Source organism: Ischnura elegans, chromosome 13, assembly GCF_921293095.1.
Source record: "Ischnura elegans chromosome 13, ioIscEleg1.1, whole genome shotgun sequence".
In the NCBI taxonomy this organism is placed as follows: domain Eukaryota; kingdom Metazoa; phylum Arthropoda; class Insecta; order Odonata; family Coenagrionidae; genus Ischnura; species Ischnura elegans.
Genome location: NC_060258.1, coordinates 15,871,859 through 15,897,592, shown reverse-complemented (window position 1 = coordinate 15,897,592; position 25,734 = coordinate 15,871,859). Strand labels below are relative to the sequence as shown.

Here is a 25,734-nt window from a genome sequence, read left to right as displayed (position 1 = left end):
AGGTGATGTATACCAATATATTTAACTTATTATACTTTAGCCAATTTTATTATTTATTTCACTGGATGGGTATAATGTGGTAGTACCTTTCAATAGGGTGGTTTCCTATTATTTTTTTATTGCCTAAAACGAAAGATTATTACTCCTGGAGTACGTATTTCGCGCTTTTAGATTTTTAAATGACGATATCTATTTTTCGCGATTAAATGAAAAGTGAAAATTTTCAAGCGCGCAAAAACGCGACGCGTAAGTAGGAAAGTCCGTGCGACGCATTTCTGGTTCCCCCTCTCTCCTTGTGAAGTGACCTTGATCGAGGCTCTGAGCGCTGATAGGACGCAGGATGCTGGCGGATAGCTGAGTACCTTGCTGAATGGTAGCGCTTGGCTTAAAAAAGGTTTATTAATACCTTATCAAACGAAGAAAACTTTCCGACCTTAGCCAGTTTAATTAAGTGATTATTAAGACATGTTTCCCTGAGCTCTGTGCCTCATGCATGCATTGGTAACCTCAGACGATGTATAACTCCTATCCTCTCGTGTAGAAACTAGGTCCCTGTGACGTCACGCGGAGTGGAATCGCATGGGCGCCAATCTGGCCTTTTTCAAATGAGGATAAAATTTGACCCTTGCCATTCGTCTAAACCGGTATTTCTAAAACCAAATAATTTGTGTATTATGAATACACTAATGGTGGGTAACGAATCGCAATCAATGCCTATCGTTTTCTTTGATGAAGGAAACTACCCTATTGTGTAACTGTACAATTTAATATGGTTCGTGTGATCTCGTCTCCCGTAATATCCATTGTAACGTGAATTCTTAAATCGAAGTGATCTGCAGACGAACTTTGGCCGGCATGTTTTTGTAGGGTGTAGGGCTGGTTCGGGTACCCTACATCAAGTAGGGCCTGTTTAGTTCCAAAAACAGCCTTGAGCAGTAGGGCTTGATGTGACTTATGTAGGACGAGATCGGTTTATGTAAGGGGCTGATGACGTATCCAGGGTTGGTTCGCCCTACAGGGTCGACCAAGAATACGGGCCTAAAGGTTCTTTCTCTTAGTTGTTTGTTTTGTTTTCAGTCAGCGGATGAAAGTTCTTCGCAACGGGATGCCTCCGATGAAGAGACTCAGCCCGCAGACTCAACTGGAGGGGAAAACAGTGTCGCTTCAGCCACCGGTGTGTACAACCAAAGAATGATGGTCTCTGAACTCAGAACCCTGGAATGTCACTAATGAACTCCTTTTTTTATTTGGGTATAGTGAAATGTCTTTATAACGAACTCCAGTATAACGAAGTATTCAGTATAATGAGGCATTCATTATATCGAAATTATTTTCCGTCCCGTATAACGAAATTTCCCATATAACGTATTTCATGGTTTCCACTCAACCGTAAATGAGCCGTGAAAGAATTTCAATGAATGATGGCAGTGGACTCATGAACTGCGTAGTATAGTAAGTAGTGTCCGATGAATAGATGCACTATTGAATATTATTGAATAGCTAAATATTTCTTTTCTTTTACGTATCATTTATAATAACCTGTCCTAAATAACTCATGCGGGGCCATCCCTTGCCCTTCTAAGATTGTTTTAATCAGGCCATCGTGCCTCAAAATGCCGCCAACTAAGGTCTTCAGCTCAAGGTTTTTAGGAGGCTTCTCTCTTCTCCCAGTCTTCTTAGCACTTTCTCGTTACCTACACTGTCAATCCATTTTATCTTCATCATTCTTCGGTAGCACCGCATTTCAAATGCTTCCACTCTGGACTTCTCTGCTGTTGTCAACGTCCAAGCCTCACTTTCACGGAGAAACATGCTCCATATGTCAGTGGTGCAGCAAGGGGGTATTTTGGGGGATAAAACCTCCCCTCCCCCCCAGAGCTCAGAGAAATTTTAAAGTTGAATCCATTTTACTCAATTGGATTGATATTACTGATTGAATAGTGTAAGGATTAATAAAATATCCCTCAGAAAGCCGAAAAACTCACCATGTTTTGAACCGTTTATCTTTAAATTTCCTCAATTCATTAATCTCGCACCTACTGCTTATCCTGGTGGGTATTTCATACCCCCACACATCACGGTATTAGTTGCACCTTAACCACCTCCCCCCCCAGCCTTAATTCCTAGCTGCGCCCCTGCCATATGTAGCATCTGATGAATTGTTTCCTTACTTCTATGCTTGTATTCCAAGCTGTAAGTATGAATAAATTTTTGTTGTACTTAATTATGAAATTGTTGTTATTTTTCAAGTGCCCCACTTTCCCTCCCTTTATATCTATTTTGCCTTCATTCTTCATTATCACCATATTCCGGTTGCTTCCACTCTTGACTTCTCTGCTGCTGTCAACATCCACCCAAGCGTATATGCATATTAACCTGTCCGCATTTTATTTTTCATTGGTATTTATAATAATAATAATAAATTCGTTTATTTTGTGGGCCTTGTGGCACATGAGAAAATTATTGTACAACTTTTACAAGTTCAGCATGACATTAGATTCATGAAAGAAAAGAAAAAATGAAAAGAAATACAAAAGAGTCACTCGTTGCAGACCGCCGTTAACATACAGACAATTCGCAACTATGTTTATGTACAAATGGTGAAAGTCACAAAGTGTTTTTCAATGCTGAAATAGGTTGTAATTCTAAGTTGGTCGAGTAAATGCGACAGGGTGAAACACTTGTGATTGAGTGTGTGAATGAAATTGTTGAGCGCTATGTCCGTTTTCTTTTCGTTTGCAGACGCTTACGCGGCCACTCCCTCTCCCAGCATAGCGTTGCGATCTCATTCTAAAGGCGATGCGGGTGCAGGCGGCAAAGCAGTGCTGCCATCTAAGGAAGAGGCGCAGCGTGGAGCGAAGAGGAAACGCGAGAAGTCTCCGTTGGGAGGGGAGGGGAGGATTGATGAGGGGGCTGGTGGGAGAAAAACTGGAGTGGCGAGGCCTTCCAACCAGAAATCAAAAGGTATCTTTGAGTCTACTGCACTCTGAACTCAGAACGCTGGAATGTCACTCATGAACTCCTTTTTTTTTTTTTTTTTTTTGGGTAGAGTGAAATGTCTTTATAACGAATGCCAGTATAACGAAATATTCGGAATAATGAAGTATTCATTATAACAAAATTATAGCTGCCCTTGCGCTGCAATGACGAGTATATCTTGTCATGAACTTCTGATGCCAAATCACACAATGACGAGTTTAGGTCGTCATCAGACTTAAGAAATTTAGGACTATTAAGGGCAACAAATAGATGCATGGATAATATAGATATATTATCTAAAGATGGGGATACGCGGCACAAATAATTTGAAAACATTGATAACCCAATCTTTCACTCAAATGTCTTGTAATATTCTTAATTTATGTAAAACAAACAATATATTATTATTTATGCACTTATTCTGTTATTTTAGAGTGCTTCCCAGACTCAATGAGAGCTTTATTAGCCAGTAAGGGATCTTTTTAGCGGCGATAACATGGTTTTACTCATATTATTAATACTCCATGTAAGGCCTGGTTTCAAAAAAACCACACGTATGTATCTAACTTTTGAGTCTACTGCACTCTGAACGCTGGAATGTCACTTATGAACTCCTTTTTGTTTTTGGGTACAGTGAAACGTCTTTGTGTGGTCCCAGCACCATCCCAACAAAATACTGTTGAATTTAATGCCTCTTATATAAAATCAACTTTTTGAATACTGTGCCAATTGCAGGGAATCTTAAGGAACGCTTGAAACAACAACTGCACACGTCAGATTTTACACCACAAACTGAACTGCACTTAATGCACTGATGCCACCGCATGGAGGCGCCACAAACACCGCTTACAGATACATCCACAAGGGGGCAGCACACATAGATACAAAAGTAGCAGCCAAATACAAAAAATACATATTGAATCTTGTACAATCTTAACAAATACAGTAACACCTCCACTTATCATACCGAGGAGATACCTCCGAGACGGCCTAACTACCTCCACAAATCATGCCAAGACAACAAATTAATGCAGCCGTGATTACGTGCATGGAATGATATTTTCAGCAATAAATGTTTCACTCTTTTTTTCTTATTGTAGACCTTTATTATGCTGTAATTTTAAGGTTAATCATTAGTTTGGCCATTTTGTTCAATATGAGAGCATACCTAACAGTAAATAAGAAAAAAACATATCCAACTGTCCAAATCATTTTAATTGACTGTTGAATTGAGAGAGATCACATGGTTTTCTCTCGAATCATGGTTAAAATCATGCGATAGCGCTCGCTTTCTTTAATTATTCAAATATATATTTGTATGTATATGTTCACCGATGCATGCATGTGTGTTTAATCACATAAATATAATGGTTTAAAAGACAGGAGTGCCTTTCATATATTCACATTCAAAGGATATGAAAAAATGGTGCCTATCACTAAAACCTCTCTATAGTGAACCTCCATACATCAAATTGCCCAAATTATGGTCCCTTCCATTACGATGTAAAGAGGTTTTACTGTACAGATAAAACTACAGTAAACTCTGGATTATCCGGGCTAATGATGGGAGAGGACGCACGGATAATCGGAAAATCACGGATAAGCCAAACTTTCACTTAAATGTCTTGCAGTGTTCATAATTTACCTAAAACAAACAATATGTTATTATCATCATCATCATTAGTCAACAATCCTAAGATTGGTTTGACGCAGCTCTCCATTTCTCTCTCCTATCCACTAATCTCTTCATAGCTACATACAGTGAGTCCTCGTTCTACGTCACCCCGTTTAACGTCATTTCGCGATAACGTCACGAAAATTTTGAGACCGTCATTCGTTTATCGCACCTTCGCTTCGCGATAACGTCAAGTATTTTAAATTTCGCACGAAAAAAAAGGCGAAGCGGCGGGCGTTGCAGGTTGTTCGTTTTGTGTGTGGTAATACAGTCAGTCTAAATAAAGTGTAAAACGGTGTGCTTATTCTTAATTGCAATTACGGTTTTAGCAAAAATTTCTGCAGAATAAATTCTTAGGTAGGTACGCAAGGTTTTACTTGACATAATGGTTTTCAGGAACCTAAAAAGTGATTTCAAGGAATTTTTCCGAGTAGAACTCTGAGTTTTTGTCGCCACTTTTTTCGCCGAGCTCAAAATAATTTTGGTTCCTGTAACTGTGACGATGTTTCAGCGATGATGATGCCCAGGCGACGCTCGCCCGGGCGACCACCATAGCGAAGCCGAAAAGCAAATGCGGGAAGATACAAAAATGGAGAAAGATTTACGTCACCACTGCAATTGCCATCGATGAAGACAGGAACTCATATTTATGCAATAGTTCGGCATTCCCACCGTAAAAAAGTGCCCCAGATATGACACGATAATATTTTTTTCGCCTAGGAATTGTGAGGTCTAGGAGCTGATATTCACTTTTTACATTGTTTCTTATGGGATATTATGCTTCGATTAACGTCATTTCGCTTATCGTCACATTTTTCAGGAATGGTAAGTGACAAATAGACGAGGACTCACTGTATGTATAAAATTTTATTCTAGGTATTTGAAAATGGTGTAATAGCTGAAACCGGTACTAAAATGGAATCTCTGTGAATTTTGTGGAAGTAACAAAGTGTTTTTCATTATTAATATGGAGCCCTTCTGCCACGTAAAAGCTTCTAGTTTCAATTCAACTTACTTTTCAATACGCCCTTGTACATTCATGCTCTCGGTGAATTTTTAAGAATTCCGTGGATATGGAGTCAAAGACTTGATTCAAATCCCTCAAAGATTTGATTTTGGATTGTATTCGTGAAAATTGCAGATTCAACGCATCCCTAATTACCCTTAACGAAAAAACTGTTTAAAAACTGTTGAAAATTTCAACAGTTAAGTGGGACCGCAGTTGAATCCATCAGTAACTGTAGAAAATCCAAAAGTGACTGATGAAACCCAGCAGTAACTACTGAAGTCCAACAGAATTTGTTGAAATCCAACAGGAACTGTTGAAAATCCAACACTAACTGGAGAAAATCCAACAGTAACTGGAGAAAATCCAACAGTAACTGTAGAAAATCCAACATTAACTGTTAAAATTCAACAGAAACTGTTAATATCCAACAGTAATTGTTAAAATCCAACGGTAACTGTTAAAATCTAACAGTAACTATTGAAATCCAACAGTAACTATTAAAATTCAACAGTAACTGTAGGAAGTCCCAAGGCAATTGTTAAAATCCAACAGTAACTGTTAAAATCCAACTGGAACTGTTGAAAATCCAACAGTTACTTTTAAAATCCAACAGTAACTGTTAAAATCTAACAGTAACTATTAAAATCCAACAGTAACTATTAAAATTCAACAGTAACTGTAGAAAGTCCTATGGCAATTGTTAAAATCCAACAGTAACTGTTAAAATCCAACAGTAACTGTTAAAATCCAACAGTAATTGTTAAAATTCATCAGTAATTGTTAAAATTCAACAGTAACTGTAGACAATCCAACAGTAATTGTTAAAATCCAACAGTAACTGTTAAAATCCAACAGTAACTATTAAAATTCAGCAGTAACTGTAGAAAGTCCTATGGCAACTGTTAAAATCCAACAGTTTTTTTGTTACTAACAAATGACAATCTATTCATTCAGCAGGTGGCCCAGGAGGTGTTGGCAGCTTCCCTTGCGCAGATTGTGACTGCGTGTTCTCTAGCCGCAAGGATTTGACCAAGCACGTATACAAGACGCACCTGAGGTTCATTTGCGATCACTGCAAGAGGGTCTTCAAGCAGAAAGCTAACCTCAAATCGCACATCATGCGGTTACACCTCAACCTGCGCAACTTTGCGTGCTCCGAGTGTGGACGCAAGTTCAGCACGGCATGCGAGGTGAGGCTCCACGCGAAGCATGTGCATGCAAAAGGCACAAAGGAGAGTCCCTTCGAATGTGAAGAGTGCGGAAAACGGTAAGAGGTCTCTCCAAGTCACTTTCCTTTCTTTTTATTTATTTATTAAGATTAGAACCACGGACGGGACTTTTTTTGTCCCATCGCCCTTTGCAAATGTTTCCCATTCATGCACTACAGGTTTAATCCATTTGAAAGTAACTGGATTTTACTCTTTTTTTATGCTCTTTCGAACTGTATCGAAAATATTGTGTGATGTTCGGTTTGCGAGAAAAACGACGATTTACCTTGAACCGCAGGATGGGACTTTTTTGTTCCATGTGGGGAAAACATACAATTTCAGTTTTTTTTCTACACTTATTTTGTATTTAGCGTAATTACAGTTTATTACGAAGTGGATCGATGCACAGATATCGTTATTCTGCCAGTTAGAAGCGCAGAAGGGAATAATCTGTGCACTGCGCCGGCCGCCTACTCACGCAGTGCCGGCCGCATCACCTCTGCCCGGTACGTCTGCAGGTCTGAGATTGCAACAAACACATCAAAATAAGTTTACTGTATTCCTAGTTATACTTAATAAAACGTTTTAAACATTACCTAAACACGTGTTTTGTTCACACAAACCACAAAAAAACCGTCAATTATACTTAAACATGACAGGATCAACGTATTTTGTCAATGGGACAAAAACGTCCCATGCCACAGTTTTGGTGGGCTTGGAAAGTTCGGCGGTTCTAGTGTTAAAGTTTATTACAAGCAGATTTTTATATTCTAAAGTTGGAATTCTCTTTAAAAAATTAGTTTAATGTAGTCTGCTTTCTATTACTTGTTCCGAGATCCGAGTATTTTTGCCTCAAGCATCGCGTAGAGATATCCAAAGCATCGTCACCCGCCGTCAGTTCAGAAAAAGGGTATGACAGACATTGTGTAAGACATTCGTGAAGACGTTGTGAGTCGAAGACGTTCTCGAGGTGAACAGATGCGATCATCCATGCACTCCAAAGGGGATCCCATTCAGGTGCCTTATTCTCAACGACGATTAACACTTCCTGATAACATCCTCCGCCACCTACATGGATTAAATGCATAATAATAATAATAATAATATATTTATTTGCCCAGCGATTGAGTTACAAGGTTTGTACACAATATAAGGCACGTCAAGAATAATAATAGTAGAAACTATTTACAAAGCAGACAGCATTCCAACACCAAAACAATAATTAACATTAAATCAAAGTAAACATTACAAGGGATCAGCAAAAAACTCATTGACATTGTAATACAGCTTATTAAGCAGAAGATCTTTCACTTGTCTTTTAAAAGATTTGTCATTCAGCGATTTAAAAGATAATGGTAGATGATTGTGGAGAAGAATTCCCATCCTTCTCAATCCATGTAAACATTTTGTGGTCGGGGCATAATCTACATGCAAGTCATTATGGCTTCTTGTGAAATGTTGGTGAGGGTCTCGATTTTTAGAAAAAGATGACAGGTTTCTATGGATGTAGATAACAGCAGATAGAATATAGATACAAGGAATAGGGAGAATATTTAGTTTTCTAAAAATAGGTCGGCATGGGGCATTGTAGGGCTCTTTAGCCATTAGACGAACAGCTCTTTTTTGTATTTTAAAAATATTTGTTGCATGATGGGAAGTGCCCCAGAAAAGGATACTGAATAGTACATTGGAATAGAATTCCCCATAGTACAAGCATATGTGCAAGTCCTACCTAAGTTCTCTAATGTAATTGTTTATTTATAATACAGTAGATTCCGGTTAATTGGGACATGTTGGAACTTGTGCACTTTGCCCCAACTAAGCGGCTGCCCCAATTAGGCGAACTCTCTTGGCATAAAAAACTTTGTAATGGTAGAAAGAAGACTAAAGAATATTTACAATGCAACACCAGTTTATTGAAATATTAATTTGATTAATAAATCAGTGAGTTTAGTTAATTTATTATCATTTTTAAGAGATATAACAATTTAGTTTAAAATATTTTTCACAGCCTCCGGCGACGCTGAATGAATGTCTTTTTTTGTCGAATGTCGAAGTAAAATGTGTTAAACCATCTACAGTCAAACCTTGATAATTCATAGTTCAAGGGACCGTCACTTTTTTCTTGCTCTTAGAGGTATCTCACTTACAAAGGTTCCAGAATGACCTCTCTAACATTAGGGTGGTTTCCTATTATTTTTTTATTGCCTAAATACAAAGATTATTACTCCTGGAGTACGTATTTCACACTTTCAGATTTTCAAATGACCATATCTGTTTTTCGCGATTGAATGAAAAGTGAAAATTTTCAAGCGCGCAAAAACGCAACGGGTAAGCGTGAATGCCGGCAAATCTCCATGTGACGTCGTTCTGGTTCCCGCTGCTGCAAGTTAGGTGACCTTGGGGCGAGGCAATGAGCGCTGATACTTTCTTTATATGAAATTTAAGAATTTTATCCTTATCACAGAGGTCACAAATATTACATCCGAAGTTATTATCGATCCAGGCGTGCATTCGATACACAGCCCTTTTTCTGACTTATTTATTTAGTTACGAGAATATAAATTTTAATAATTTGGTAAGAAAGAAAAGCTCAATGCACACATGTAAATAATTTTGGAGGGTAACGATTCCTAATGAAAATACATATATCGATATGAATTTATATTGATAGGACTCATTTTCTCCTTTGCTATTGACCATGACTAACTGCTCACATCAAATATGTTATCCATCGGAACCAAACTGAGAATTTATAAGACCATAACAAGACCTATCCTTATTTATGGAGCAGAATCATGGGTTATCGAGAAAAGAACGGAAAAGAAGTTAATAGGGCAGTTTCCTTCATCAAAGAAAAGGAAAGGCATTGATTGCGATTCGTTACCCACCATTAGTGCATTCATAATGTACAAATTATTTGGTTTTAGAAATCCCAGTTTAGACGAATGTTAAATGGTCAATTTTAACCTCATTAGAAAAAGGCCAGATTGGCACCCATGCAATGCCACTCCACGTGACGTCACAGGGACCTAGTTTCTACACGAGTAGATAGCAGTTTTACATCGTCTGAGATTACCAATGCATGCATGAGTTGTTTTAATGTGAATAGGCCTAGTTGTAGCTGATTAAATCGAGTTAGTTAGTGTTTTAGTGTTAGTGATTGTTTTCTGTATTAGTGGTCTCTAGTTTGACTGAAAAACTCATGAAAATACACAAAATATTCAAAAATGTCAACCCCCCGGTGGAGTGTGCCTCTCCCAGCGTTTGACTCAAGAGCCGCCACTGTGGATACCTGTGAGGTCTGCATCGTCCCAATACAAGACACAATTCTGCACTGCAAACCAACGAACCTCCACAACGAAACTGTCATCATGGATAATGATGACTCGATCAGTCGGTAGGGTAGTTTCCTTCATCAAAAGAAAACGAAAGGCATTGATTGCGATTCCCTACCCACGATTAGTGTATTCATATAATACAAATTATTTGGTTTCACAAATCCCAGTTTAGACGAATGTTAACGTTGAATTTTAACCTCATTTTAAAAAGGCCAGATTGGCGCCCATGCGATGCCACTCCACGTGACGTCACAAGGACCTAGATTCCATACGAGTAGATGGGAGTTTTACATCGTCTGAGATTACTAATTCATGCATGAGGCACAGAGCTCAGGGAAACATCTCTTAATAATCACCCATTAAAACTGCCTATGGTTGGAAAGTTTTCTTCGTTTGATAAGGTATTAATAATCCTTATTTAATTCAAGCGCTACCAGATAGCAGTGTACTCTGCTACCTGCTAGCAGCCTTCGTCGTATCGATGCTCATAGCCTCGCACCAAGGTGGCCTCACATGGCAGCAGCCTGAATATGAATGATTTCACACGGTCTTTTCCCAGCATTCATACTTAGCCTTTGCGTTTTCGTGCGCTTGAAAATTTTCACTTTTCATTTAATCGCGAAAAATAGATATCATCATTTAAAAATCTAATATCATGAAATGAGTACTGTAGGAGTAATAATCTTTCGATCTAGGCAATAAAAAATACATTATAGGAAACCACTCTATTGTAAATCTCATTTACCAATGCCCTATCTCATTTGATGATTCATTTGCTTCAAAGGTTTACCCGCAAGCGTACGATGCGGCTGCACGTTGATGCTGTCCACAAGGGATTGAAGCCCTTTGCGTGCACCCGTTGTCCGGCGCGGTTCTCGCAGAAGGACAACTTGCGCGCCCACGTGCTGTCCGTTCACTCGGAGGAGAGGAGTTTCAGCTGCGATGTTTGCGCGCAGAAGTTCAAGCGGGCGGACCACCTCAAGTGTCACCGCGCAACGCACGAAGACCTGCGCGACTTCAAGTGCGCAGACTGCGGGAAGGAGTACAACACGATGAATGCCTTGCGTATCCACATGAAGCTACACAGTGGAGTCACGTACAAGTGTCCCCATTGCCCAAAGGTAAGCGCAATGCTTGTTCATTAACCCTAATACGAACGAAAGGAGTCACACATTTTATTTTATTAGTTGACAACTATTCAGTTTTGATTAGTGATAGTTCAAACTATTTGCTAAATTATTAATTCATTCAGTACGTATTTGCCTCTGGCTACTCTGTTTTGTTGTAAGATTAGCAAAGTTGTCCGTGTTTATTAATTACTATTTGTGCTTCTATTAATAAATCTGGCGGCGCTGGGATTCAAATGTGCTTATTTCTGCTTATTGTGAGTAATACGATATCGTATTATTCCTGGAGTACGTATTCGAGATGATCATGTATTACTAAGGTACTATTTGACACATCACCAGCCCACATAGCACAAAATATCTTCTGGATAACTGGAAAATATCTTCAATGTCTTGGATATCTTAACCCTAATGCGGGCAAGGTGAGTCTCTTGGACTCATCGCATCATCTTTTTGAGAATTTTATCATGTTATTGAAATGTCAGCATATTGTAAATTTTTTACTTCTTCTAATTGTATATTTCCTATAAATTAGAGTAATTCAAACTTGAATGAAATAAAATAACTACGTTTTATTCCACACTTTACTTCACTCGATAAGTAAGTAAGTTTCACTCGATAGCCAACGGAGTTCTTGTTTTTTAAACTTTTATTTGCATTTTCTGCATATTTTCGAAAGAAATTAGATGATTTGAGGAGTTTTATTAACATATTATTAAAATTAAGTCAATTGAAATGAATTCTGAGAAAAAAAAGGTTTTAGTAAGTATATTCCGCTCTTTTGGAACGTAACCTCTAATTAATATGGAAGTCATTGGTTCGACTTTCGTACATTCGACTTTCGTACAAGTTTTTGGGAACGCATTGTGTACGAAACTCGGGGACCGCCTGTACTCTAACGAGGTTGGTAGTAGCGTTTATTGAAGTCCTTTATGGTTCGGGGGAAAAACAAATTCCCATATCTATCCGTTGGGCAAAACATCTCTCTTAATTTATCGCTTCTATCGGATCTGGAAATGTAGTGTGGCTCTAATATTATGTTCTCTGTGTCGCTCTTAAAGATATCCATTCTCAATTGTTCAAGCAATCTAAGCCTAGCGCGCAGCCTCCGAGTCTCCAACGGCTCCCAGCCTAATTCGCTTAACATCTGAATAACACTGTCTGTACGCCCGTAGCAGTTTTTGACGAAATGCGCAGCCTTCCTTTGTATTATATTCAGTTCGTGGATTAAGTCTTTCTGCACCGGATCCCATAAGCTCACTGCATATTCAAGGTGCGGTCAGACGAGAGCAAAATAGCACCTTTCTTTCACTTTCTCATCCGAAAATCTTCCCACAATACGCTTGACGAATCCTAATTTCTTCAGGGCTGTGCCGCAAATATTCTTTATGTGTTCCCCACGTGAGGTTCGAGGTTATTGTAACTCCCAGGTATTTCACTTTGTCTGTTGTCTTTATGTTAATACCATCCACTGCATAAACATGGTTAGAGTTGGACGAATTCCGCAAGAAACATACTGCCATGCATTTTCTCAGATGAAGTTCGAGTCCTGTACGGTCCCGTTGGATTTACATGTAAATTTATAGGCAAACCTCTCTGTGGTGAACCTCTATATCTCGTAAAATCCTCCACTTATCAAACCAAGGAGACACCCCCGAGACACGTTAACTACCTCCGCAAATCGTACCGAGACAACTAGAGACCATTAATGCAGCTTTGATAACGTGCTTGGAATGACATTTTCAGCAATAAATGTTTCACCCTTATTTTTCTTATACACCTTAAAATATGCTATAATTTTCACGTTAATCATTAGTTGTGGCCATTTTGTTCAATATGAGAGCATACCTAAGAGTGAATAAGAAAAAACGTATCCAACTGTCCTAATCATTTTAAGTTACTGTTGAATTGAGAGAGATCACATCCTTTTCACTCGAATCATGGTTAAAATCATGCGATAGCGTTCGCTTTCTGTAATTATTCAATAATATATATGTATATGTTCACTGATGCATGCATGTCTGTTTAAACTCATAAATACAGTACATTCCGTTTAATTGGGACATATCAGGATTTGTGCACTTTGCCCGAATTAAGCGGCTGCCCCAATTAGGCGAACTATCCTGTATATGGCCGTAAAAAAACGTTGAAATGATAGTAAGAAGACTAAAGAATGTTTATAATGCAACATAAGTTTATTAAACTGTTAATTTGATTAATAAATCAGCGAGTTTAGCTAATTTATTGTCATTTTTAAGAATTACAACAATTTCGTTAAAAATATTTTTCACATCCTCGGGCGACGCTGAATTAATGTCTTTTTCTAAGTCGTATTAGAGAAAAGTCTAGAAAACTAGAAAAGTCCTATCCTCTTGTGCATAGTATAAAAATAACAGCTTTCAAAATAGGGCAACAGTAGGAACATTTGTGAAAAATAAGGGTAAATCAAAGGAGGAAAATATTTAAAAAAATTGTATTCTGAGGATATTCCTCTATTGGATTCTGTCCTTCAAGATCTGCCCCAATTAAGCAGCTGCCCCAAGTAACCGGTGGACCCATTGAACGGAATCTACTGTATAATGGTTTGAAAGACATTAGTGCTTTTCATATGTGAAGGATATGATAAAATGGTGCCCATCACTAAAACCTCTCTATAGAGAACCTCCATTCGTCAAATTGCCCAAATTTTGGTCCCCTCCATTGCGATGTAAAGAGGTTTTATTGTATACTTTTTTATACCTCCTCAAAAAATGCCAATCGAGGCATTGGGAAGGCCAAAATAAAGCACAGGTTATCTGACGTGTGTGTGAAAACCGCCATTTAAGGAGGAATCTGTGCTTCGAAACACTGCTTTCATTAGTTAGATAAACTCGACAAAAACAAGTTTTAATGGCTAAATTTGTCATTCACAAAAATTAAAAGTAATGTTAAATCAATCAAAATAGCTGTACAATGCATGAAATTTACTAAAAATGGAATAATCCTGTGATGTGAAGAATGGCTGTTGTATTGACTCTTGGGTATCTGAAGAATTTAATTACTTTCTCTGGAATTTTAGTTTTAAGGTTTTCGCAGCGATTAGATGCACTATTATAATTCATTTTCGGGTGTACGTCTGCGTGCTTAATATTTAACTCAACGTTTCGTTCCACTTACTGGGAACGTCGTCAGGAGAATGAAAATATAAACATCTATCGTACCGTTGGAAAAACTGGTCCATTGTTGTCAGGGTATTTAAAAAAGTAAATAAAAATAAAATAAAAGCCAACTTCTTTAAAACATCTACTATAAAAAGGAAGATGAAAAGTGGAATATTGTTATTAAATTTTCGAAATGTATCTCTTCCACACATGGCTTAAATTATATCCATCATCCCTGTTAAATTCATAGGTCGTTTAGAAATTTCTATCGCCTCTCTAATAAGCCGTGGATAATATGCAGATTTTCTTGCAATGGATTTGGCCTCATCCAGGAGGATCTTGTGTCCTGGCCCCGACATAAAATGATCGGCGACAGCTGAAGTTTCCCATTGCCTTGCCTTCAGCGCCCTTTCATGCTCTTTCAGCCTTGTCACTATCTTCCGTATGGTCTGTCCGATGTAACTAGACCCACATGAACACGGAATCTCATATATGCCTTCCATTTGTAATGGGGGAATAGCATCAATGACGGATGGAAGTAGGTCTATGATCTTCCTCAACGTGCCAAACCTGGTTTCAACGTTGGCTTTTCCAAGGATGCGAGCAATCCGGTCCGTCGTTCCTGATTACTTTTTTAAATACCCTGACAACAATGGACCAGTTTTTCCAACGGTACGATAGATATTTATATTTTCACTCTCCTGACGACGTTCCCAGTAAGTGGAACGAAACGTTGAGTTAAATATTAAGCACGCAGACGTACACCCGAAAATGAATTATAATAGTGCATCTAATCGCTGCGAAAACCTTAAAACTAAAATTTGGAACCTCTACGGGGAGGATTTCTGTATCTAGAAATGTTTTTTTTTTTCTTTCCTTTCGTCATTAGAAGCGACTTCGTAATAACGAGGCATTCGTAATGACTTAATATTAACGAGAGTCTACTGTACAGCTTTAGTATGTTTTCAGGTCCCAGGGTTTTTCTGCACTGAAGTTTCGAAGGCTAAGTCTGCCATCGTATTCAGGGTGAATGGATTAGCCAAAATGTGTCCTTCTTATATACCTTTGCATTGGGTTCAGGTGGGCTCTGATTGGTCGACGGTCGGGCCAATGCGTGTCCTCTCCCCCTTCAGTTTATTTTCAGGGCTGTTTTCCACGCATTGCTCAGATGGAAGCCGGCGTCTCTGTTCATTTTTCTCTTCTCAAGTCTGATTTCCACTGCCTCCTTTACGACACGGTCCCAGTAATTGTTGGCATGGCATATTATTTCTGTATCTTGAAATTTTTTTTCTTTCCTTTCGTCATTAGAAGCGACTTCGTAATAACGAGGAATTCGTAATAACGTTGTCAGTATTAACGAGAGTCTACCGTTCAGCTTTAGTATGCAGCACTACGTAACAGTCTCACCATTTTGGTGTCGCCCCAATTTACGGAGTGTCGTGTAATCAAGTATTCTTGTGGATTTTTATTCTACAGGAGTTTCTGCTGGAGAGGCTGAGGAACCGTCACGTGATGATTGCCCTATTTCTCTACCAAGTGATCAATTCCGATTTGTATTGTTCCAATCACCGTCATAAGTAGCCACTTCGAAATAACGAGAACCTCGTAATAACGAGGAATTCGTAATAACGTTGTTAGTATTAACGCGAGTGTACTTTACAGCTGTAGTATGCAGCTCTGCGTAACAGTCTCACCATTTTGGTAACGTTCCAATTTACTGAATATAGTGTAATCAAGTATTCTTGTGGATTTTCATTCGACAGGAGTTCACGCTGGAGACGCTGAGGGACAGTCACGTTCTGATCCACACGGGGGAGAGGGCGTTCCAGTGTGCCTCTTGTCCCAAGGCGTTCAAGACGAAGAGTGACCTCCGACTCCACACCCGATCCCACACCGGAGTCAAACCACACGAATGCCGTGTGTGCGGTAAGCACTTCTCGGTCTCGTCCAACCTGATCCATCACATGAGGGCGGTCCACGCCAGAGAACGGCCCTTCAGCTGCGACACGTGCGCAAAGACCTTCACGACCAAGGGCTCCCTCCAAAAGCACATGGAAACGCACTCGAGCGGCAAGGGGTTTTCGTGCGCTCAGTGCGACAAGCGGTACAAGACGAAGGCGTGCCTCACGAACCACGTGCGCAACGACCACAGATCCGGGGCGGAGGAGAGACCGTTCAAGTGCGGCCTGTGCCCAAAGGCGTTTCGCCTGAATGCGATCCTGAAGGCGCACGAGATAACGCACACGGATCTGAAGCCTTTTAAGTGTGAGGTGTGCGGGAAGGCCTTCAACAAAGCAAGCAATCTAAGCACTCACCGCAAGCTGCACTCGGGCAATCGCGAGACGTTCAGCTGCAAGCAGTGCAACTTGAAGACGGTGAACAAGTATTACTACCTGGACCACATGAAGAAGAAGCACGGGGGAGGGGGTGGGGGAGTTGGGGACCGATCATCTGGCACTTCAGACGACAGCGAATAGTACGCAGACTGTCAGAGTTCTTCTTTTTAATTTTAATAATGAATCGCTTTCACCAAGTTGGGCCTTAAACAATAAATTTAGTAAATTCGTTATTTTGACCTTCAGAGGTCAAGAAATCAACAATGCGGTTCCATTAACTGACACGGTTACGGTTTTTGGACATGAGGAAACCGGAAATAACACTTTTATTCACGAAAATTAAGACCATTGACTCAGTAAGGTCACAGTCAATAAGAATAGGAAATAGGTTACCAACAAAGGTGTCGATCCATGGGATTTAAAGGTTGCCCAAGTTGTTTTGCACCTCATTTATCAGTATTGTTGATTTTTTGACCTTTTTTGAATATTAATGTGAAAGCACAAGGTTCTTCTATTTAATTTTTAACACTTTCGAGACGGCAGAGTTTTCGTCTTAGCATGACTGCTGTACTGAGCCCCAAGAGACTCTTCTTTCTCGTGGTACGGAGCATTTTTGGAGGGCATTCGTTAAGAAGGGTCTCGCTGAACCTTTTACGACCCCTCCACACAGGGACTCCGCATTATCTCGGACTTCGAGAGTAGTTGTACTCCCTCCTTACCGAGTTTACGACCATACCTGCTGCATTGGTTCGCTGTCAACTTATGCATTGCTTATGTGTATTTAGCACATGGATAATTGTTGCTTGCACGTAAATTGCAGACTTTGAAATGAATTCCTCTTTTTTACTAAGCATTATCAAATTTTAAACAAAGTTCTAAGGCCAATATTAACGCATTTAATGCAGCAACAATTTCCATGTTGATTTTTATACATAACTCCAGATATAAGTTAATACTTATCGTAGAATTTTGTTTAAAAATTGTAAAAGCTGCTCAAAAGACAAATAATTCAATTCTTAGTTTATTTTTTATGAGAAATGAACAAATATTTATTCCGAAAACTGACTGGATACACCATTGTATGACCGCTGTCCCGTACCGCTGAGAGGAGTTATAAAAGACGAAGGGTCCGGATACCTGCTCCCGGATTCCGAGGGTAAATCCTAAACCCCGCAGGGTTGGATCCCGAGACAAAGACGACGTAAACCCGTGACCGTCCTAAAAGGGGGAGAGCTAGAAAACGTACTTATACGGCTTTCGTTCTCATGGCCAGGAAAATCTCACACATATATATACGGCCGTCGTCTCCCAGATCAGGAAACGTCCACATGTATATATACATTTATAGTAGGGAAAAGGTTACGAATTTACTAAAATTAGTGGTCAAAAATGACCTAAAAATATCTTGGGCAACCTTTAAATCCCATGGATCGACACCTTTGTTGGTAACCCATTTCCTATTCTTATTGACTGTGACCTTACTGAGTCAATGGTCTTAATTTTCGTAAATAAAAGTGTTATTTCCGGTTTCCTCAGGTCCAAAAACCGTAACCATGTCAATTAATGGATTTGTATTGTTGATTTTTTGACCTCCGATGGTCAAAATAACAAATTTACTAAATTGATTGAGGCATAACTTGGTGAAAGCGATTCATTATTAAAATTAACACATTCCGTGCTGACCGTTTGTTGAAGAAAATTATGGCTGAATTTTAGGCAAAAATTTATATTTTTTTATTATTATTTTAACGACGTGATCTTATGATTTGTGATGCCTGGTACATTTTTTCACCCTTTTTTTTTAAAAAATAATCCTTCATTTGTTAAAAATTTGAAATTAAAATTTTTAAGTATCCTGTAAAACTTGTGATATCTTCCCGCAACACACCTACATGTTTCCCATATTTCTTTGCTCTTTGTCAGTACTGTAGCGAAAACCCGTTCAGACTTTATCACTTTATGGAAAAAACTAATGGAAATAGTAATGTTAACGTTATTTTTTTAATCTGGAAATGATACATTTAAATACGATTTTAATTGTTTTATTGCTTCAAAGAAAATATTGTGGGTATTACCAATATTTCCAGCAAAAGTGTTGCTCCCTATGATGGAAAAATTATACTGAACGATATGATATCCTCTTTTAAATATATATATCCTCTATAAATTTTGCGTCGGCACTTGTGCAAGCTGATAGTCAGGGTGGGTGCGTGTTGCGTGGCGTCTAGGGAGGGGAAGTCATAGAATGAATACCAGGGTGAATGAAAATCAATCTAGGTCACCACCTGAAACAATGGGCAATCATGTTCCTGAAGCCAAATAGAGATTATAAGTATTTATTTTGAATGAAAGTGGCCTAACTTTACGATACCAAAGCAGAATTATAAAATTGAAATGTGCCTATGGTTTTTTCCTTTAGGAGTTGATGCTTGACTTAACTGACCAAAGAAATACTAATAGTTTATTTAATTATTTATATAAATACTGATAGCAGCATACTGGCTTTGTGAGTGGTGCGTTAAAGCCATTTTATGAAAATATGGACCATGAATTAACGAGCGTGAAATTCCAGTTCCCATAATAGGCAATTGGATTTATTGAAAAAATATTGTTGAACCTGGCTGAGTTAATTTGAAAAGTAGCGTGGGGTTTGGTAGTTTTTTAATTACTGTATTTCTCCGAATAAAGTCCCCCTCTGAATTTAGTCCCCCCCCCCCCCCCCTAATTTTGAAACTTCACTTTCGGGAAAAGTTAAAAAGATGCCTTTGAATATAGTCCCCCCCTTTACTTTTACCAAAGGCATTTTTGAAAAAAAGGGGGGGACTATATTCAGACATAAACGGTGATTGGAAAGTTGGCGTGAAAGGTTTTGAATGCACGTGGTCACCACGACCCTGTTTATTTCATGTGCTTTTTTCTTTGATTTTGTAACTAAAGACTGTAATTCAAAGAAGCTGAAATGCAACTGTTCACAGATATTTTTCCTTTAAATGAACACTATCCTCTTCTTCGATATTCTAATTATTTCAATCTCAAAGTGACTGCCCTACCAACTATAACAATGGGTGTTGGAGACCACCCCTAATTTTTCTTACCATTGTCATAGAACTGCGGTTGGCTCACAGGTGACTATTATGTACCTAGTGTTAAAATCAGAAAAAAGAAAGCTTCGAACGTAGACTTTCGCAGTAAAATTCATAGATGTCACCTGAGTATTGCTGCTGTTTATTGCGCTTTGTCACGAGCAAAGCTCGCATGTTTTTTTTTAGTTTATTTTTAAATTATTAGGTGTAAAAATAAAGTCGTTCTTATACTGGAGAGAGTAGTGTTACAACCCAAGGAATTTTTTTCCAAAGGGTATAATATATTTGTTTTTTTTTTTGAGCTTTATTTAAAACGTATTTAATTTGAATGGGATATGAATGATTACAGAGGAAGTCTTTGGTTATCAAAATGAAAACCATTTTGTGAAGCCCATTTTTCACAGGGGCACGTACTTGCACAATCTGACGTACGTACGAAGGCACCGTCAAAATTGCGTTGTGAAAAAGCGGTGAATTGCTAGAACACATGCGAGAATGCGTGGATGCGAGATGGAAAAATAGCCCCTGTTCTAATTTCGTTCATGCATTTGCACAGTTGCACGCCATTTTAGAAATTAATGCAGTTCTAACCTGCGGGATTCCGTGCCCCCGTGTAAAACGGCCTTTGAAAGGACCTTGTAGATTTATTCCACGCTACATAATCTTTAAAATTGGTAACGTATGTTGTCTCTTAAGTTATTTCACGGATTACTTTATAGCTTAACATCTTCTTCCCAGCATGTAATAGTCCATTGTATCTGTACACTTATCGCACTCAAAATTCTTTTTTGTTGTTCAATACATTTCGATTAAACAGAGATTGGCTGCTCTAGAGCATGTATGCCTCCGTCATGTAACTATCCCTCAAATCTCTCAAATTTAAAAAAATGTGTGCAATCTGCAGATATGAGAACCAAGTTTTAAAAAAAATCACGCTAGATGTCAGACCCATGCAGAGCATAGGCAAGAAAGAATTGCGTTTCTAGACGCTTTGCCCAGTGAAGGAAAAATCTTTTTCTATAGTGCGTCTTCAGACGTGCTCCCCGTTTCACGAACGTCCTCGGTGCAGGTCTAGAGATGCGCTCCCCAGTAAAGGGGTTAAGTTATTTCACAGATTACTTAATAGAATTAAATGTTCCTCCCAGCATGTAATAGTCCGTTCATTTCACTCACATTCAATCTGAAATTGTATCTCTACTCTAATCGCACTCATTATTCTTTTATTGTTCAGTATACAGTAAACTCTCGATTATATGAAGTCAGTGGGACCGGAAACTGGAACTTCGTAAAATCGAGTTTCGTAATTTCAAAATATTTCGTAAAATCGAAACTTCGTATAATCGAATAGCGCCATGTATTTTCCATAGGCTTTTCGCAATATCACTTCGTATAATCGAAAACTTCGTAAAATCCTGCTTCGTATAATCAAGAGTTTACTGTATTTCGATTAAACAGAGCTTGACTGCTCTAGAGCATGTATGGCTCCATCATGTAACTATCCCTCCAACCTCTTAAACTTACAAATGTGTGTAAGTCAATGAAGCCAAGTGTTTTATGGACTTCTAATGGGCAGACAGTGCTTAATATCGAAGTAAAATTTTAAGGTATCCCAAATTTCTGAAGTGCTGTTTATTCGGTTTCCAGGGTAACACTGTCTTTAGCGAGAATTCTGTGCTGCTAGTCAAATGAAAGAGTGATAATGGATTTCAAAAGCCATTCATTGCCTTGTGAGAAATCAATGTATATTTTTTCATCTCTTTGTCAAATGTGTGGTGTGTGTGTTTTTTACAGTCCTGCGTGTGGAAAATTATATTGTGAAGTTGGTGATTGCTAAATAAACAAGTATTTCGAATGTGTACGTATAGGAATCATTTTTTCTGTTACCTACCCGAAATCCTTTCACATATTATGTACTTACATTGTGTATCATTTGTTTTTAATATGCTGTAGAAAATGATTTATTTTTCATTGCACAGCTGAAATTAATAGCATTTAATGTGTTATTGCTTCTTGGTAGCACAGGTTTTTTTAATAGGAAGGAAGTCTATCCTCTACCTAATTCATCTTTCAAACAGCTCTTCCAACTATGGAATTCTAACCCAGAAAATCAGCGTGTGCCTGTCTAGCCTAATACAGTGTCTCCCATTTATCTTGACCACCCGAAATAACTTTTTGTCCAGATGCAAATTCAAAAATGTTGTCGAGCAAATGTTCATTAGCCGTCAGGGGGACATTAATCAGCATGATTGCCTTCCTTGTAGCTTTGTTATTTACAAAGATATGAACAGCGGTATGTCTTTTTTAAATGGCACCCTATACTTTTTATTCGGCAATCCATTTCTTCTCCTAAAGACTAATTCAAAAATATTCTTCATCCCTACATGTGCCTTCTCGATCGCTAAAGGCCCTTCTGAGGGCCGAAGGTATCTCCCCCTTGTTGTAGCCATGCATTCAGGCGGAAAGTCCATCCCAAAGAAGATCGGTTTTGTCCACTCTATTCCACCGACCCGCTCAGCGGAGGATATTCCAGGAATATCCCATTTTGATCCCCATGTATTCCTATTTCGTCCCAGGGATATTGCGAACCAGGGGGATAACCCCCTCCCACCCCAGAGCTAAGAGAAATTTTTAAGTTAAATCTATTTTACTCAATTGGATTTATATCGCTTATAAAATAGTGTGAGGATTAACAAAATATCCCTCAGAAGGCCGTAAAACTCAACATTTTGAACCATTTATCTTAATTTTTTTCTGGCGGAGGGCCCCCGCAACTCCGGATTACCCTGGCGGATATGCTACACCCCATGGCACCCCAGTATTAGGTTTGCCTGAAACCCTCCCCTAGCCTTAATTCCTCGCTGCGCCCCTGTTGCCAACCATTATGGGATATTCGCGGAATATTTTTTGACAACGGACTTTTGTGTATGTAATAACTGAGTCACAGGTGTTGCTAAATGATATAACAAAATAATAAGAATAACTACTTTAATCTTTCGAGACGGCGGAGTTTTCGTCTTAGCATGACTGCTGTACGAACTGAGACCCAAGAGACCCTCTTTCTAGTGGTACGGAGCAGGGACGCAGCTAGGAATTAAGGCTGGTTGGGGGGGTATAGGTGTAACTACAGTAGATTCCGTTTAATGGGTCCACCGGTTACTTGGGGCAGCCGCTTAATTGGGGCAGATCTTGAAGAACAGAACCCAACAGAGGAATATCCCAGAGTATTCTCCGCTTAATTGGGACAGCATGCCACTTTATTGGGCCATGAGTCGGCGACATAGACTCTATACTCGCGACGAAATTAAACTTTTTTGTTTTCAGAATACAATTATTTTTTTTATTTTCCTCCTTTGATTTACTCTTATTTTTCACAAATGTTCCTATTCTTGCCCTATTTTGAAAGCTCTTGTTGTTATACTAACCGCAACAGGATAGGACTTTTCTTTAATAGGACTTAGTAAAAGACATTCATTCAGCGTCGCCCGAGGCAGTGAAAAGTATTTTTAACTAAATTGTTATAATTATTAAAAAGGACAATAAATCAACTAAACTCGCTAATTTATTAATCAAATTAATAGATCACTAAACTTATTTTTCATTATAAACATTCTTTCGTCTTCTTTCCATCATTTCAACGTTTGTTTATGCCCATATACAGGATATTGCACAAGTCCCGATATGTCCCAATTAACCGGAATCTATTGTAATGCCGGGGTGTGTGGGGGTATGGAATACCCACCAGGATAAGCGGTAGGTGCGAGATTAATATACATTGCGGAATTTTAAGATAAACGAGCGTGCTGCGCCCGCTCCCAGCGGGCTTCCCCCGCTCTTTTCAATGCAGGTCCACAGAGGGATAGGCGCGTTTTCAATTTTAAAATGCAAAAATAAAAAGGCAGGGTCTTATGAACAAATTTAATCGGAATGTTCACGTACAAATTGAGGTCAGATGACCTCTTTATAAACAACATTGGAAGTAATTACACTATCCTCTGTTAAACGCACATGATGACTCATACTTACGTATCAACAGGAGACTTGAATGTGGAATCAGCCGCATTTTGATGAAAGTTATTTAAAGAATGCGATATATTGTTGCAAATGAACAAATGTATCAGTTTGTGCGCCGTTAACGCCAGGAATATTTACAGTTTTTTGTTTCTTTTTTTAATTATTTAAAAAACAATTTTAGGAAACAATAGCAATACATAGGAAGTAAGATATGCTGTCGCATGTTCTCTGATAAATTCTGTGCATTTTGCTACCTCATTTGTAGAGTTTGGTTGCGTATAAGTTGAGAAAAAGGTATCTATACAGTAGAAATAATATAGAAGACGGTTCAAAATGGTGAGTTTTACAAATTTCCGAGGGATATTTTCGAACTCGAGCGATCGGGCCGTATCTGGCTCTGATAATCTAGCACAGGAGATTATTTAAAAAGACTTTCCGCCGAAATCAAATCGGGAAAGTATTGCAAAAAGGCCAAGGGAAGTCAACGCTGAAGCCATTTGCTGAGTTTTCTGTCTGTCTCTCCGCAGTGCACGCCTGGCGGGAGATTCAATCGATGCAGTGTACTTATAACCCCTTCCAGTTCGATGATTAATTTTCCGAATATCGTGCTCCTAATCCGTATTTATTTTCTGTGGTTCTCTTTCGAATGGTAGGTATTGGAATGATATTTTGTAATTTGTTATCAACGTAGAACCGTGAAATAAAATGCTATCATTAATCATGGAGAAAACAGCTATCGCTACTCGAATGAAATCATTTAAATCCAATCCAATGCATAATTTTTCATGAAATACTAATTATTCATGCATACTATGTACGTTTTAAAATTTTTTAGCTTTCAAAATAATTATATTGTTCCTCTAAATAGTACTAAAATTATGAAAATTCGATGACAAGCTAGACTCTTCCTTATGCCTCGTTCACATTACGATCGTCCGAGCCGTCGTCGGAACTATCGTGCATTCACACAACGATGGTTAAAACCTGTGCTGCCCTCAAGTGGTGACATCTAAAGTGAACGGGAAATTGAATATTAGCAAAGCTGTTGAGGTATGCATGGACAAGATATTACTGTGTTTAACGTGTATTTACCGAATAATTTTTCTTCCGCTCATATTCTTCCTTCCAAGGACAAATCCATGAAATGTCCATGAAAAAAATAGAGCTTCACGAGCTTTTCGTCTTTCTCTTGTCGCTTCCGTTTCCGGTCTCCCAGCCCCTAACCATCGTAAAGTGGCAACGTTCGGAACTACGTCAACTATAGTCAGAACTTGCATTCACACGGCTAGTTCGGTCAACTATCGTTAGGACGACGGCTCGGACGATCGTAATGTGAATGAGGCATTACAGCGCTATGGGTTAATTAGATTGTTATAGTAACCTTAAACAAACAACTTACGGTCGGAAACGACTTGAGCGTGTGGTGAGGAAGACGTGCAGTTGTCCTACCTGCGCAGTACCCGCCTGTCGCTTGTATTCTGTTTTTGCTGAGCTTTTTTATCGGAGGTTGAAAAAAAAAAGAAACGGCGCTCGCATTCTGATCTAACCGTTCCTTTGCTGCGATATTTCGAGGAAAGGTACACGTAGAAGGTATTAAGAGAAATATTCGAAGCGTTCACAGAAATTAAAAGAAGTTTTTATATTAGATACGGCCGGGGCCGTCTTAAGGTCATCGTAGGCACTTTCAATGTCGCAGGCCCTCCCCGACTTTAAATTTTTTTACTTTAAATTTTTTTAAGAAAAAAGAAGCACACGATTAAAGATAATCGTGTGCTTCTTTCTTCTTAAAAAAATTTAAAGTAAGTCCCATCTATATACAGCCCTT

General features: G+C 38.7%; 1 protein-coding gene across 2 annotated transcripts in view; it reads left to right on the top strand.

Annotated features, from left to right (window-relative positions):
* The window catches only part of LOC124170449 (oocyte zinc finger protein XlCOF6-like), a 45,531-nt gene extending 28,525 nt beyond the window's left edge, over positions 1–17,006 (top strand). For both annotated transcript variants that reach the window (XM_046549178.1, XM_046549177.1), the window contains 5 exons: positions 1,078–1,174; positions 2,743–2,964; positions 6,618–6,930; positions 10,997–11,333; positions 16,243–17,006. In XM_046549178.1, coding sequence (XP_046405134.1) covers positions 1,078–1,174; positions 2,743–2,964; positions 6,618–6,930; positions 10,997–11,333; positions 16,243–16,956 — 1,683 coding nt within the window. In that variant the 3' untranslated portion in view covers positions 16,957–17,006. The remainder of the gene's footprint in view (positions 1–1,077; positions 1,175–2,742; positions 2,965–6,617; positions 6,931–10,996; positions 11,334–16,242) is intronic.
* Positions 17,007–25,734: the final 8,728 nt, after the last annotated feature.